We start from the raw sequence: 17,661 nt of genomic DNA on the forward strand, positions 1-17,661 counted from the left end.
AGCAGAGACAGAGAGAGAGAGAGATCAAGGATGACATATACCAAAGTCAGTGAGCTACGTCGCAACCAAACCTATTCATGCGTTAGCCCACAGAGACACCAGAACCATTGCAACTTCATTTTTTAAGTGAAATATCACTTACTGTATTTCACTCCGGGAGAAAGCTCGTATTAGCTCTGGAGTGCTCGATCTTCAACACCATCTGCCACATCTTTCCTTCTCCATTTTCTTAATTACTGTACTGTGCAAAAGTCTCAAGCCCCCTCTCAGTTCTTTATACTTGGAAAAAGCAAAATAGATGCAATGATCTAATGAAAAACTGAGTTTGTGCAGTTTCAATGAGCTTGAAAATAAATATTTGGTATGAGCACCTTTATTCTTCAACACAGTCTGAACTCTCCAAGACAAGCTTTCTTGTCATTTCTTTACGTAGTCTTCAGGAATAGTTCTCCAGGCTTCTTGGAGGACATTCAAAGCTCTTCTTTGGATGTTTGGCTGCCGTTTATTCTTTTCTCTGTCATGATGATCTCACACTGCGTCAATAATGTTGAGGTCTGTGCTCTGGACCACAACTTCTGTTGTGTCTTTTTGTGTCATACTGAAAAATGAAGGCAGTCAGATGCTTTCCGGACTGCATTACTTGGTGGATCAAAATCTGATGATACTTTTGTGTTGATAATTTCATAAATTTTGACAAGATCTTCAATACAACAGGCTGAAAACAGCCACAAACTATAATGCGCAAGCAGGAGGTTAAGCAAAAGGTACAACAGCGAATGTCTCCAGTCAAAACACATAAAACACGGTGGAGGCAATCGCTGTTGTACCTCTCTCTTAATCTCCTGCTTGCGCATCCATGAAGACCTGAATCAGAAATTTAAATTTCCCCATTTCCCCTCCTTCAGAGTAGCTTCTTGACCTCCACCTGTCCACTGACACTGTACAGTGGGGCAAAAAAGTATTTAGTCAGCCACCGATTGTGCAAGTTCCCCCACTTAAAATGATGACAGAGGTCAGTAGTTTGCACCAGAGGTACACTTCAACTGTGAGAGACAGAATGTGAAAAAAAAATCCATGAATTCACATGGTAGGATTTGTAAAGAATTTATTCGTAAATTAGGGTGGAAAATAAGTATTTGGTCACCTCAAACAAGGAAAATCTCTGGCTCTCACAGACCTGTAACGTCTTCTGTAAGAAGCTTTTCTGTCCCCCACTCGTTACCTGTATGAATGGCACCTGTTTGAACTCATCATCTGTATAAAAGACACCTGTCCACAGCCTCAAACAGTCAGACTCCAAACTCCGCCATGGCCAAGACCAAAGAGCTTTCGAAGGACACCAGGAAAAGTATTGTAGACCTGCACCAGACTGGGAAGAGTGAATCTACAATAGGAAAGCAGCTTGGTGTGAAAAAATCAACTGTGGGAGCAATCATCAGAAAATGGAAGACATACAAGACCACTGATAATCTCCCTCGATCTGGGGCTCCACGCAAGATCTCATCCCGTGGGGTCAAAATGATCATGAGAACGGTGAGCAAAGATCCCAGAACCACACGGGGGGACCTGGTGAATGACCTGCAGAGAGCTGGGACCAAAGTAACAAAGGTCACCATCAGTAACACACTACAACGGCAGGGAATCAAATCCCGCAGTGCCAGACGTGTTCCGCTGCTGAAGCCAGTGCATGTCCAGGCCCGTCTGAAGTTTGCCAGAGAGCACATGGATGATACAGCAGAGGATTGGGAGAATGTCATGTGGTCAGATGAAACCAAAGTAGAACTTTTTGGTATAAACTCAACTCGTCGTGTTTGGAGGAAGAAGAATACTGAGTTGCATCCCAAGAACACCATACCTACTGTGAAGCATGGGGGTGGAAACATCATGCTATGGGGCTGTTTTTCTGCCAAGGGGACAGGACGACTGATCCGTGTTAAGGACAGAATGAATGGGGCCATGTATCGTGAGATTTTGAGCCACAACCTCCTTCCATCAGTGAGAACTTTGAAGATGAAACGAGGCTGAGTCTTCCAACATGACAATGATCCAAAACACACCGCCCGGGCAACAAAGGAGTGGCTCCGTAAGAAGCATTTGAAAGTCCTGGAGTGGCCTAGCCAGTCTCCAGACCTCAACCCCATAGAAAATCTGTGGCGGGAGTTGAAAGTCCGTGTTGCTCGGCGACAGCCCCAAAACATCACTGCTCTCGAGAAGATCTGCATGGAGGAATGGGCCAAAATACCAGCTACTGTGTGTGCAAACCTGGTAAAGACCTATAGTAAACGTTTGACCTCTGTTATTGCCAACAAAGGTTATGTTACAAAGTATTGAGTTGTATTTTTGTTATTGACCAAATACTTATTTTCCACCCTGATTTACAAATAAATTCTTTACAAATCCTACCATGTGGATTCATGGATTTTTTTTTCACATTCTGTCTCTCACAGTTGAAGTGTACCTCTGGTGCAAATTACTGACCTCTGTCATCATTTTAGGTGGGGGAACTTGCACAATCGGTGGCTGACTAAATACTTTTTTGCCCCACTGTATTTGATGACGCCTCAGTGAACAGTATATCTATTAACTGAGGACCGGTATGCATACGAAGGCTTTGCTTGATTTTTTCTGATTTCCTAAGGACGTGACTGTCAGATACTGTTCATCTAATGTAGACACTTTTTAGGCCTGCCACCTCTTCTATTGTTGTCCACTTTTTCAGTTATCTCCAGTTTGCACACCAAATGTGCAAGGTTTTTGAGTCTTTGTGAATCAACTTGTTGGTATGAAAATACTATTTTATGTTTGTCAAAGTGATTTATGTTTGGCTTTTTTGGTAGAATCAGCTAAAGGAAATGGAACAAATTACATATTTTAAGACAGCCTGCTGGTAACAAAGTCCTCAAAGACATAATTCAAAATGGGTTCTTTGCTAGGTCGTCTGTTCTTTGTAGGCACAACACTGGTTCATCCCTTGAGTTGGGCTCCTTTTTTTTTATCCTTGAATGATTTACAAGTCAGTGTGGTGGCTTAACAAACAAAATAACATTGCTTTGGAAATGGTCAGGTATAAGGACTAGTGTGAAAACGAGCAAGAAAGAGGCCAATGTCCAAAGAAAAACTTTGAACTTGGAGAACTGTTGCATAAACCCACTTTAGAAAATTACAACAAAATCTGACTCATTGAAAATAAATTATTAGTGAACGAGGGGTTGCTCAAAAGTCTTACACAGTACTGAAACTAATAACAATACCCAGTCACAAATCCAAAACGATATTCAAGTGTTTCTATGTTTTTACAAACCAAGTATTTGAGTTGATGATTGTAATTTTTATACAATGTTGTAATTTGTTTTTCAACAATTTTTTTGATTAATGTTTTGTTTCCTTTACAATATTATAGAAGCTGTCTTCTTCACCCTGACCTGTCTTATTTGGCTCAGCAGAACTAAAATATATATCCTGCTGCTTTTACACACACACACACACACACACACACACACACACACACACACACACACACACACACACACACACACACACACACACACACATACACACACACACAGCGATTCTCTGCGCGATCAACCTCTCACATGTTTAAGCTGCGGGAGATTTCACTTGTCATGTTTGCATAGTAAGCTAACGATTAATAAGACGATGTCAGAGGAATTGGTGCGCAAATTATCATCAGTCACCAATCAGTGCTGTCGCTCTCTATACACAGTTCGTGCGATTGCAAAGTGAAAGCAAAAAACAAGCGCAAATTCAAACGCGATTTCAATATGTCACATATTGACAGTGGCTCGCCGATGCCAATGACATAATTACCCAGCTACATTTCCGAAAGAATGCAAAAGCATTGACATATATTTTTCCTTCCTACAATAGCCCGACGGGCAGGGCAGAGATAGATTTTGGTAGCCCGACTGGAAAAATCGCTAGCCCCGGGACGTCGGGCTAGCGATTTTGCGAGCCCTGCAGCAACATGACGAGCATCACGGCACTCAAATAAGAGGAAGACAAGAACTTTATATTTGCTTCTAAATTGAAGGAAATAAAACTGCTCTTTACTTCTGTAAAAGTCAAATCACTTCAAAAGTGTGTTTTTTTTCTGGCCGTCAGTGACCAGATCATTGTGGGAAGATATATCTCTTCTGTTTCAGTGTTTGAAAGACAAAACAGTGGGGGAGGCCGAGTCCTTGCTAAACTCATACATCTCACCACAGGCACGGGCTGTCATACTCAGCGATTGACTGTGTTTCAATTTTACAATTCTTGTTGTTGTAGCAGCTTATGCTCTGTGATGAGGCCACTGGCTGCTAAAATTAGATAAAACTCTGAAAGGGAAATTAGCAGCTTTTTTTTTCATCTCTTAAAGTCAAAATTAACATAAGTGCAAAGTGCTGGTAAAAACTCTTGATCAATAGTAATTACTTTGGGTGAGGATGTAAGATTTATGGCGTTTGGTTCTGACTTTCTGGCCCTCCTTTCGCTCTCCTTTAAAAAAACGACTTCGAGCCTCATTTTCATTCTCACCTACTAAGTGTACAGTTTCCATCCGCCCACAACTGAGCACGGTGCTGTGGATGAGAAATATCCCAGCGTTGCAATCGACAGTTGGTGAGAAAGGCTAATAATCCTGTCTCACTCAACAAGCCAGTTAATTTTGGCGTGTTCAGAGAAAGGTATAAACAGACGGAGTGCCACAAATTTCTTCGGATAATCTACAATTCTGAAAAAGTAACACTTCCCTTTTTAAGTGATAACAGTTACAGTCAGGCCCAGAGGTAATGTTATGAACTCTTGATTTTCATTATACCTCTACAGGAGGGCTAATACCTGGTGGCTTCAATGCCTACATTTACTGACAAGTCCAGGGGAGTTTCTAAATGTCATTTCTTTTTGTTCTATGTCACACACCCTGAAAAGGTCATGCTTTTTATTTTGTGCTAATATTTAGTGCCCGGTAACAATGAATTCGCCATGTCCAACCACAAACTGCTTAGGGCCAAACTTTCCGCTTTCTTTTCTTGTGTCTGAACTCCCTTTCTGAGGAGCAAACATGAACTGCAATGAATTGCACCTTTAATAGCAAGTGATGCTGCAGAGATCACAAAATATGAAAATTCCACACTGCTCCTGCATAACGATTACTGTAAGAAATCTGACAACATAATTATACTGGTAAAATCATTATGGTTGTCCTCTATAATAGAGCTTTCTCACAGCAAACATTTAGAAAATTGCAGTTAAAATTAATAACATTAATCAAGCTGCTCGTGCTTACAACTTTTCCCTGTTTATTCTGGTTTATTTAAGACATTTTATTCCCTTATGCATCACTACAGGTCAATATGAACTGTATTAGAGATTATTACTTTGCTGTGCTATGAATTCCAAATTAGATGCATGATGTATGTATGGAGAGTCTGCAAGACAGAAGCTATTTTAACCGAAAAGCTTACACCCCTTTACTCTTGCCGAAACTCTCCATATATTACTTCACAGAGGAATGATTTTGCAAAGAAGCAAAATGAACAAAGTTGTTATACGGCTCCATTAGTTCTTCTTCAGAATCAGATCACACTGTTCGTGGTGCCAGAGAACACCGAGTGGAGATCTTCACAGCTTACTGTAATTTCGACTTCATTCTCAAGCTCCAAGCCGCACCATCGGTGACCCCATCAGTCGCATAGTGTTTGCTCGAACATAGCAAAAGATGTGTCCCTGTAGGTCCTTTTCATGCGGTCATTTTGACTCAGCATAAAGAAAAGCAGAGGCACTCGGGAGCTAATAGCATTCATGATGACTCTGTTCCATTAAAGAGTAAGCCCATCAGTGAGCCTGTCTGCCAAGCCCTGAAACTGTCACACACGGGGAATGGTGCCATCATTAAAGAGTATTCTAAGACCAACCTCAACAGCTCTGGATAAAAGTTTCAAACTAGCTGCACCAGCCTTCCTGCTGGGTGCAGCTGGTTTAAGTGTTAAATCACCGAGGGTCAGAAGAGACCAGATTTTCGATGGGTTGTTAAGTTTCTCCGTGTTTTTTTCCACACAAACTCAGGTCTTCCATTCTTACCGAGCAGAAGCAGTTTTGTAAGGTGTCATGGAGACAGATCAGCTATCATTACTGATACTGATGGCACCTGTAGCTGCTCTGACATCTCGGAGTATTTGGACTAAAAGAGGCCTGTCGGAAGTCTGCTTTAAAGTCATGAACTACATTTCTGGGAGCAGTGTCAGACACAGGTCATTAAGTCCACAGTGGAGACGGACAGTTTTTGTGCGTCTGCAAGTGATATATGTGAGCCAGCAGGTTGGACTCCTGCTATATTTTAAACAGGAGTGGTTAAAATTAGAGCAGTCAGATCCTGAATATGCGTGAGTGTCCTTTACCTCTGCGTTCAGTGGTAACAACCACAGCTTCCTGTCCTGCACCCCAGCCCACGGCAGTGCGAGCAATGAGTCGGAAAACGTAGCTCTGCTCAGAGGAAAGTCCTGTGACGGTGAACTGCCGAGCATTGGACCCCACCTCCACTGTAGTCCAGCGCAGAGGGTCCCTGCTGTCGAGGCGGTAGGAGATCTGGTAGCCTAGTGAGGGGCAGAAGGAAAGACAGAAGGAGGAGGAAGCTATTTGAAATCTGTGTGAAATTCTTGCGTGTGATTGTGTTCACAGAGCCCACAGGAATCAAAGAGAGCACAATATGAGGCGAAACCCCCCCCCCCCCCCCCCGCAAACATAGCTGCACAAAGCCATATCACGCAGCTTCATTTCCACAATAAAACATACAAACAAATATGTTTTTCTTCAGGTCATGAAACTACATTTGAACTCTGTTGGGATTTGATATGTGCAGCTTCTTTCCTTCATACTTACTATTTTCCAAAGACAAAGTCAGGATTTCAGAGCAGAACTCCAGTACACACTCACACATGCTCACGTTCCCCTACTCTCACAGTGTATAAACATATAACCTCTCTGTGTGTACCCTTGGCTGTGACCCATGGTGTACACGGCTCCAGTCTGTTTCTCTGTCTTATGTGCAGTAGGCCATGTAATAACACTAACATCCTTCAACACATGCACGCACGCTCAAACCACTGATCCCTGTCCAAGCTTTCCACAGGCCACTGGCCACTCACAAAGGCTCTTATTATGAAGATTGTATTGTACAGCAAATACACACTAGAAACACACAAGTGTGTGGATGTGATTAGTTCACAGTAAGACTGTCAGGATAATAATCTGCTCAGAGGCACCTAATCTGGTTGTGCGGGTGATAATCTCATCAGATAGTCTGATTAAATGTTAATGTGAATGCTGCACGTGGGAGATTACTGGATAACAGCTAGATCACAAATCCTCCTGCATCGAAACAATTGGGTCATAGCACAGCATTATGTTCTGTACCATCATTAAGCCATTGCTGCTGTCACATACTGGAGGCTAAATCTCTGTTACATTAAGTGATTGCATCACGTTAGAGAAAGCCCTTAGTCCTTTTTTCCATAAGATATAAAATGTATGATGCACTATATTTCATTATGGTTTGCATGAGCAGACTAGCAGACTGTGCATCTAATGTATACCAATTTTTTTTTTCTTTGCCTTTAGGGTTTTGAAAAGACTGGAGAGACAGAGACCGATGGTATAACACAAGCAGACTGTTTTGAAGAGCAGAGCCACAAATGGAGAAAGTGTCACCAGAAGGACACCAGTAAGAGCTGAGAGAGGTTAATTTGATTTAGAAATGCTAAAGGGGATACATGCATATTAAATAAATGATCAGTATGAAGTGAATGATTGACCTTTTGTCTGTAATAGAGTGAAGTGATTGCGTGCAGATTGTTTCTGAATTCGCGTCACTCCAGAATCAGTGTCATGTATATTCCACTGGCTTTTTTTATTTTGTGACTTCACACTCATTTTAGAAAGGGTGATCAACAGTCGACACCAGAGATAAAGGTGTCTATCAAGTCTATGCTGGAAGTGTCCAGATGACTAGTGTTCAGATATTATTGTTCCCTATGTTATTTCTGTCAGAGCATCAAACGCCCTTCTGAACAGTTTTTTTATCCATCTCTGACCAATTACACATCTGCTTCATTTTGCAAAGGCTACCAAAAGAAGGAAATACAATTGTTAGCATCTACAAGAGAAAATCACTTGATAAAAAGACTATAAAGGACTATGATGCTCTATGGTCCTTGTTGGGGAAACATCACAACACATAGTTGTTTACATTATCGTAAGATATGTGGTCTATGATGTCCGGTTCCACCTCAGCCAGGGGTTAAGGGACTGGATCACAATGCATCACGGTAGACGTTCACGCTTTGGTTCAGTGTTGTTCACTGACTGACCAAAAGATCAAGACATGTTTAAACACGGTCAGCGTCTCACTTCTCATCTCATAAACTTTCGTACACCATAGTATTTTAAGCATAGTAGAGATATACAGATTGTTTTCCTTTAGGACCCGTTGAGGGTCTTAAATGAAAAAATAATTTTTTCAGCTTCCTAGTTTTTTAAAAATTTTATTTAGCTTGGATCTATGACTGAAAGCTGAACAGAGAGAGTACCTAATAAGTTAAAATGAGGGTTTTGCAGACCGTCTCAGTTAATCTGTTGTTTAGAGCTGCATTTATACTTCTTTACATTATGTTTCATGACCCTTAAAGAAGTGCTAAATGGCAAAATTATGGATGCATTAATTAAAGTTAGAGGGAATATTGATGCCTTGATTTGCTTAACTAATTAACTTCTGCATTTTTATTGCTACTGTTCTAATTTGTGATATTCTCATAATGTTTTCTTTCTCGTGCAAAGAAAATAATCATCCATCCATCGCTGATTAAATTGCCACACTAATAAAGAGCTGGTAAAGCTTTTGCTTTTGGAGTTATGTGTTTAAAGGATCATTTCACACTAACTAATCTACAAGCCAGCACAGCTAATATAAGAGATTTTTAAAATTCAGACTGAATTTGGGCAGCAGGTAGTGATGCAATGCATGCAATGATGAGCATTTTAGAGGAAATCTTTAAATGTGTGCCTTTGTAAACTTTACAAAGAGACACACTGAAATGCAAACCAATGGGAGAATACTTTTTAGTATGCATTTTAGTACTCAGCATGTAAGTATTTGCAGTACAATTTGCACACATTTGAGTAAAATGTGTCCTCTATTTTATTACTTCAGTGTGTATGTGTGGCTGTATTATATTCATAGAAGGGTGAAAGAACAAAAATGCCTCACTGCACTGTGCCAAATTAGATTGTGCACCTTCTGTAGTCTTGTTTCTCCTCTGTCCACCTTCTGTGTCAGTCCCCCATGGGTGGAGAACCCAAGGAGAAATGAGGGAGTCATGAGGACTAAAGAAACCAGTACTCTACAGACCTTTGTATCTGCATAAACACACACAACACATGCTCAGCAAGGACACAGTAGGGCTGTATGTTTGTGTGTGTGCCTGTGTGATCGAGAGAGTGAGATTTGCCCTCCCACTCATCCTTCTGCTACAGAGTGGTGTCGCACTAAATGTCCTCCCGCTAACAATACAGTCACACATCACTCAAACTGTCCTGTTCAACTCGCTCTCCCACTGAGAGGACAAATACCACTCCTCACCCAGTTACTGCGTACACACACACACACACACACACACACACACACACACACACACACACACACACACACACACACACACACACACACCCCTGTCCCTCCTATCACCTCTATACATCTACTGTCTGCTGTCTCTCCCCTTCTGTTCTCTCTCTTTCCAGCTCAGCAGCTCACACATTTCTTTCACCTCTCCTCCTCTCCTGGAGTATTTTTCCGATTCACACCGCACGGTGATAGTGCATGAATCTGCACATTTATTTATAAATATATATAGATGGTCATATTTATTAGGAAAGGTGCCTTAAGCACCTACAGCTGTCTTTTTTCAGGTACAGACACATATACAGAGACAGCGGGAATCTTTTCCATTTTACAGTTTGTACTTGTCACAGTAGATGTGTGTGTGTGTGTGTGTGTGTGCGTGTGTGGCTGAAACTGCAAAATCATTTGCTACAAGCATGAAAAATGGATTATGATTTAAATTTTGCTTTCAAATATCTGCTCACTTGTATATGTGGGCGTTTGTTTTTATACCTAATATGATGCCGTTGGGGGATGCAGGTGGCTGCCAAACCACCCTAACGGATGACAATCGAACTTCTGGAAACACCATCCTGACAGGGGGTCCTGGGACTGGAGAGAAAAATAGAGAAAGGAGTTGGCAGCAGAATTAAAAGATATTAATACACAATTTAAGAGAAAAGCAGCAGCGGCAAGAAAAAGAGGCTCAAAAGAAGTGCTTCAGTTCGGTAATGAGAAAAAGTATCTCAGCATCTGGCTCTTATACTGTAATATGTTAGCATTATAGCACACAGATGTACGTGCATATGCTCTCCACATATACACGCCAAAACACACACAGACACACGCACACACACAAATATATACATTGAGTGAGTTTGTTACACATCTTTAAGAGGTACTTGTAAAAGACACAAAACAGAAAATGTAATTTCTTTCAGCCTCACTCGGGCTGTCGTTGTTCCTGATAAAAGCACATGTTCCACACCAGCAAATACATGTCAACGTATGTCTGTGTGTGTGTGTGTGTGTGTGTGTGTGTGCTTGTGGGTACAGTAGGTGTATGTGTAGGTTCATTATACATCGCCGGGAATTGACTTCCTCATTCTTGTTTCATCCTGAAATGAGAAAAACTTTTCAAACGTGACACCGTTTGATAGAGGAGAGCGAGTGTGTCTATGAGGGTTTCAGTCTGTGTGTGTGTGTGTGAGCAGATGTGAGTTTCTGTGCGTATGTGTGAGTGCCCAAGTGTACTTCATGATTCAGAAAAGAACAGGCCAGGTTACTGCCACCCTGAAAAGTCTGCCGTGGTTACCAGGTTGATGCAGAGGCGTGGAACACATGAAGAAAAATACCCACGGCTGGGTGATTAATGAAATCATTGATTATGTTCTTTCATGCTTCTCTAAAATGCCTTACTCGCTGTTTAGTTCAGCTGCAGCAAAGATGACACAAAGAGGGCCTTTTGTAATCAATCAATCTGTATGTAGGAGGTAAAAGTTATAACAAAAGTATCTGTAGATGAATCTGCAGAAGAATCAGAATGATCTCCTTTGTCTCACGATCACAGCAACTCTTTTATAATGCTCACTTCTCCTTTCTGTCCATGTAGATCCCTTGAAGGCCTGCGTTTGTGTTTGCCACTTTCTCTTCCCACACACCTCACATGATGGCAACAGATGACTTTATGACCTTGTAAATTCATAGCTCAGGGTTTAAGGCAAATTCACAGACTTGCCATAACCCCAAACACATAAATCTGTGCCCCCTACCAACTTATTTATTTATTTAATAAACAAACAACTTTCAAAGTTTAATAAATCTTTGTTTTGTTTTTCTAAAGTCAGCGACAAATCATGTTGAATATTCACCAAATATTGAAGAAAACAGCTTTAATTATGATTTTTGCCAGATTCAAACAGCCCAAAATATCCACATACTACAGCTACAGAGGCAGGTGCACCTTCTTCTTTTTTTTATGCAGTTGGTGTGCCACAGGGATGCGTATTAGGACTACTGCTCTTCTTCATACAGCTAGGTCAATAAGTATTTGGACAATGACACTATTTTTGAAATTCTGCATGCAACACTTTCTTTCAAGACTTTGGTGTCCCTGAGTTGGCCAGAGCATCTCTTTTTAAGATTTTACCAGATTCTAAATTTGGTAGATTTATTTTGTTTTTTCAGCCTAATGATGGCTTCCCTCGCTTTTCTACTCAATCAACATCTGATTTGGATTTCATACTGAGAGCTCCAGTGAGCTTCTACCAAAAGTAAATTCAACAATTAGAATTAACTCCACTCCACAAAACAGCAGTAAACAGTTCCTAAACTGTTACAATACTTTTGTTAAATCCCTTGAGTTGAAAGTGAAAGTCTGAACTTCAAATTCCATGTTGATTTTTTGTTTCCTACTCCACTATGGTGCTGTACAAAGTCAAACGTTAAAAAAAAATACATTTTGTGTGCTCTTACGGACAGTGCTGCAGTCTGCCTTTGATGTTGCTCAGTCTTGTTCAACTCCTCTTAAGCTGTGTTAAACACAGAAAAATCCAACTTTATGGTATTTTCAAATTGCAAAGAGTTGCCGTCTAATCTTCCTAACGTCATAACTATTAAAAGGGCTGAAACTGAAGTGTTCAGAACACATATGTATTTAGGCAATATTACAGATCATATCTTATCATATAAAATTCACACTGATAGGTCCATCTAACAAGTACAAATCTCTCTCCCTCCAGGTGTGGAAACCCTTGACTTCTGCTACTTTTACTGGACGGGCATCTGATCAGCATCTAGAAAAAGTATACTACTCTCTTTGAAGGTTTATGGATGGATGAATTTGTATGACCACAGACTTCATAATGGCAGATTTTTCCTCTTATCTGTGTATATGGCAGACAGAACTGGTTACAATGCAGGAAGTCAATTTTAAAGGACTGAGAAAACAGTGCTCTTGGTCATGGGGACTTCCTTTGAAGTTGCAGTGACATTCGCTTTAAACTGAACCTTTTTGTTCCTGATGCATTATGGATCTGGGTCTTATTTGCACTTGCTTGTGCTGTGTGTCAGTTATATGCGTGTGATTACTTGTGATTGTCTGTAAGTGATAAATCCCACTTGGACACATCGCTCTTGAATTAGTACTTACAAGATAGAAGATATGAAAACATATATTAAAAAGCTGGTGATTAGACAGGGTAAGAGAAAACTGGGTCCTACCATCTTCTTTGGTTCTTAGCAGTATGCGGTTGCTGGGTGGGCCGTCACCCATACGTGTGTATGCCAGCACCTGCAGCACATACACTGTGTATTTTTGGAGGGCCCCGAGGAGCAGCGACACACTCCCCTCTCCTTCTGCCACCTGAACACTGGGGGGACCTTCTGAGTCTTTCTTGCTGTATAAAACCTGCACAAAACAAATATATCTCACATAAAAAAGAAAAAAAAAACATACACAGAAATGAACAAACACGTCTAGCAGTCTGTTTCAATTTTGTTCAGTGTCTGTAGCCTAAACACTCCTATCTTAGATGTACATCAGGCTACTGCAATAATTATCTGAATAACAATAACAATAATATCCTATTTTTTTTTATATACAGCACAGAATGCAACACAGTTTAAAGAAATTAAGTAATAAATTCCAAAATATAATCAGTTAAGGCTACAAAACAGCAGAACATAAAAAAAGCAAATTAAAAAAACAAACAAAACAACAACCGATGTGCATCTCTGTGTAGGGTCACAGCGAGGCAAAGCTTTGTTTCCAGTGTTTAAATGTGCAGGACAAAGCACCATTATGCTTAATCAGTGTTCACGTCTCAGTCTATTGCAGGTGATTCTTTACTTAGGTGAATTTGGACATCTGATATATTTGACTTTTTATAGTTTGTGATCAAAAGGTTTTTACACTACCTGGTTTGCACTGAGCAAACATCCTGGAGATTATTTTAAGGACCCCAAATCTGTATTTTCTAAGTTATTAAGGTGACACAATATTAGTGTTCCATCCATTATCTGCTTTGCAGCACATAACTGGGTCAAAAACACATAAAGTTATTCTCGGTTCTAAAAAAAATATTTGTTTTTGTTCTTCGTTTTTCGCCTTTTCTTTTTTTTAATATTCATGAGCGTGAACATCAATACCGCACACTTAAAACCATTTGAAGGAAAATGTCACCTTAAACCCAAGTGTCTAAAAACAGAAATAGTCTTAAGGAGTGCACAGCAGGAAGCAGCAGCAACTATTCAGCATCTACTAGCACATGGAAGGTGTTAAAAAGCTGCTGCTGGCAGTCACTTCCCATCTATTAACATGTTAGGCATGCAGCTCAGTGTGATCCTTAGGAGGGCACAAGAAAACACACAGATGTGGAGTGTGATGTGCTTTGGGCATGGTGGATGACCTGGATTCCACACAGCGTTTTTCCTTTTTTTAATAGATGGCACCGGTTTATATCAGACAGTCACAGCCTATTTTCCTTTGCAGATTTATGTATTTATAACACAACCATGTCCATGGGTTTGAGGATAAATTCTCCCCCTTTTAAATCTTTGTTCTGCTGTCTTGTGTTTGGGTGGAGATTAAGAGGTGAACTCACAGCTGCTTCTATATTAGCACAAATATTTTTCTTTATTTTATTTTTTCTTTTGATGAATGTTTGAGAGGCAACTTAAAAATGCAGACAATTGCTGTGTGTTTTCCTTTTTATTTAAAAGCCAAAGCAAGTGGAGTAAATACATCACTCCAGGGTGAGCTTTGGAGTCCAAAAAAACCCTACCCCGAAAAACAGGTGCACCCACACAGGTGTGACTGCCAGTGCCAAAAGTGATGAGAAAACGAGTGCACCCTGCACTTCACTATCAACACTGTTCTTCCAGCTCTTTCTCTGAAACCTGCAGCTTATGTCAAGTATGTCTTCGATGGGGCTCACAATGAGACAGACATGTCTGCTTTTTTTTTGGGAAATATGAGAAAGGGTAAAGCTTTAATTTGGCAGATGTGGATAGACTGCGGGCTATGTATCTTTAGTGGGTGGAAAGGCTGGACTTGAATACTCATGCAGAGTCTGTAAAGCACAGTCAATCCACGAATATGCACACAAACATCCCATTTTCTTGCCTACACTGCATTTTATGTACTAAATTACAAATAAAGTAATTGCAAAACCAGCAGCCTTTGTGGATTATTGTTCGTTTTTGTGAATGAATAATCCAGCTATTGTTTCTACTACAACATCACACAAACTGCTGTTTTATGAAAGCGTATTAATCACTAAAGCCTCTCTCACATGCGTGCGTGTGATTACACGCAAATGGCCCCCAAACACACTTAGTGCAGCGGGGTGCTTTTAAAAGCATTAAAGTAGGAAGAACAAACTGGAGCAATTACAGGATGTTGCATCATGTTTAGCTTATATCAGATTGTAAGATATATATATATATATATATATATATATATGTATATATATATATGTGTGTGTGTGTGTGTGTGTGTGTGTGTGTGTGTGTGTGTGTGTGTGATGGCTGCAGGAAGTGATAATGGACTAAAGAGGTCAAGGAGGGATGCCAGGATACGACTTGCAGGTTTTATTCACCTTATATCCCAGAATGACTCCATTCTTCTGTGACTGAGGGAGAGCAGACCACATGAGCAGGATCTTGCTGGAACTCACTGCCTCGGCAGTCACATTCACTGGAGATCCAGATGGAACTAGCGAGCACACAGAGAAACACACACACACACACACCGCTCAGTGCTACTTCACTCTCTGAACCAATCTTCGATTTTATCTCAATCATCTCCTCCTCCCTCTCTCCATCAATCTTAATCTCGCTGAAACAGAGGGAGAGTGTAGAGGGCACAGAGAGGTGGCAGGATGAGAGGAGACATGGGGAGGTAATGGGAGCACTTTATTCCTCATCCATCTGCCTTCTTATACCCAGCAAATACAATATCTTACAGAGATCTCTGCTGGACACTTGCAAAGATGAAAGATGGATCAATGAGGTCTATGTTCATACCAGATTCTGTGGTCTGTGCTGCGACAGTTTGACTCCACGGTCCTGGTCCTATAGAGTTGAGGGCTTGTATCTGAACCTGGTACTGGGTAAAGGGATTTAGACCTTCTAATGTGGCCTCACTGGTGCCCCCAGTACCCTTCACATCCTCATTCCTGTTCTCCCCCTGACCGTCTGTCTTGGACACCCGCAGACGGTAGCCCACAGTCTCTGGACTGCTGTTGTACTCAGATTCTGAAAGAGGCTGGAAGGAAACAAACAGTGAGAGGAAGAGAGGCGCAGATTAGAGAGAAATACTTGTATTTATTGTTCCTGTCATGTTGCCAAGGTCATGTTGCATTCCTCCATACTTGTGCATGGAAGTACACACGAATGCAAGAAATCAGTATAAGACTCACATCACATGGAGGAAGCTGTTTTCACAACATTCTCCCAAGCAAATCTTTTATTTATTTTTTTCATCTGATTTTGCTTTTTGTTCCCATATTGACTCAAAAAATGCAGGTGAGCATGCCACAGCCCTGAACTGTAGAAGCATCACAATAATTTGTGCAACAATTTGTGAAGTGAGCATCAATCTACTTGAGGGCAGTTAATTAATTTCGGCAGCAATTAACTGACGGGATAGAGACTAAAAAAATAATGGTTAACATGCTGATACAACAAAAAAGGAAATGTGAGAAAGTTTTCAAAGGACTCTGCAGTGCTAGAAAAAAAACATACGTCCTTACTGCTTTAATAGGAATTCAGACAATAAGTATTGTATTTGATCATCAGCAAGTGTGAGCACCTCTATAAAGAGAGGTGGTTTGGCAGTTTGCTGGGCTGGAGTATTCAGGTGTTCATAACATACTACTAAATAAAAAAACAATGGCTACATCTCATGACAGTACAAATAGAAAAAGACTGTACAGGTATCTCTTGGTTGGAAGGGTTCCAGGAGAAAGACTCAGAATCAGAATCAGAATCAGAAGACTTTATTTATCCCCCAAGGGGCAATTAAAATGAACATAGCAGCACAGGTTAGGATTGAAAGCATGTGAACAAACCACAAAACTTCTGGAACAATGTCCTTTAGACAGACAACTTTAAAGTGAAGATGTATGGCCATAATGCAGAGCGCCATGTTTGGAGAACACAACACATCAGCACAAACACGTCACACGGCACCTTGTCGTTACTAAGTTACTACGAACTCCTCTGTATACCAAAGTATTTTAGAGTCAAATGTGACACCAACAGCTCCGTCCAACAGGACAATGATCCCAAGCACAGAAGCAAATCTACCATTCTAACCATTCAGAATTCCCTTGAGGTATTTCTTTCCAAAGTTAAATATTTATTGCTAGGTAAAAGTGTGTTTTTAAGTGCTGTGCTGATAAAATCTGACAAACTCAAATTTCAAATAAGCCCCAACATAGCAATCACAAGTCAGAAACTGAAGAAAGCTATTTGAAATGTGAAATCGCCAAAAACCGAAAATGTGAGCATGTTGTGAAATGTAGGAGCCCGTCACTTACGGTAACAAGCTGACTGAGAAAACAGCTCTCCACAATATGATGAACAAGTGAAAAAAAGGCATTTTTGTAGCACTCGAGAATATGGTTATTTTTGTTATTGTGTCAAAGTACATCAAAAAACCTTTTACCATTTTCTTCCCTTTGACATCCCATCTCCTGATCCTTTTCTCTCCATCTACTTCTTTTCTCCATCTTAGTCACCCTCTGTCATCTTCTTTTACTCACTTCCATTAACTTCCATTTTCATTTCCTGCGACCCTCTCTTCGTCTCCTGTCCACACTTTTTCTGTCATCTCATTCTGCCCCAGACCCACCCTTGATCATGCATTACTTCCACAACCATTACTCACTGTCCAAAGATCATGTCAGCAGAAAGTTCAGGTTGTTCACAGTATATAAGTCTGCAGCAGATTTTAACCAACACTGTACACAGCGTTTGCTCTGTGCTGTGCAACAGATAAGGAA

At 40.6% G+C, this 17,661-nt stretch overlaps 1 protein-coding gene across 2 annotated transcripts in view; it reads right to left on the minus strand.

Annotated features, from left to right (window-relative positions):
* The window catches only part of LOC146630288 (protein sidekick-1-like), a 292,332-nt gene that overhangs the window by 23,098 nt on the left and 251,573 nt on the right, over positions 1 to 17,661 (minus strand). For both annotated transcript variants that reach the window (XM_085355729.1, XM_085355728.1), the window contains 5 exons: positions 15,680 to 15,920; positions 15,253 to 15,368; positions 12,875 to 13,061; positions 10,166 to 10,264; positions 6,399 to 6,593 (listed from right to left, as the gene is read on the minus strand). In XM_085355729.1, the coding sequence (XP_085211855.1) occupies positions 6,399 to 6,593; positions 10,166 to 10,264; positions 12,875 to 13,061; positions 15,253 to 15,368; positions 15,680 to 15,920 (838 nt within the window). The remainder of the gene's footprint in view (positions 1 to 6,398; positions 6,594 to 10,165; positions 10,265 to 12,874; positions 13,062 to 15,252; positions 15,369 to 15,679; positions 15,921 to 17,661) is intronic.

The sequence above is a fragment of the Diplotaxodon limnothrissa genome, linkage group LG6 (genome assembly GCF_057381915.1).
Source record: "Diplotaxodon limnothrissa isolate DT_005_m linkage group LG6, D_limnothrissa_male_GT1.1, whole genome shotgun sequence".
Lineage (NCBI taxonomy): Eukaryota > Metazoa > Chordata > Actinopteri > Cichliformes > Cichlidae > Diplotaxodon > Diplotaxodon limnothrissa.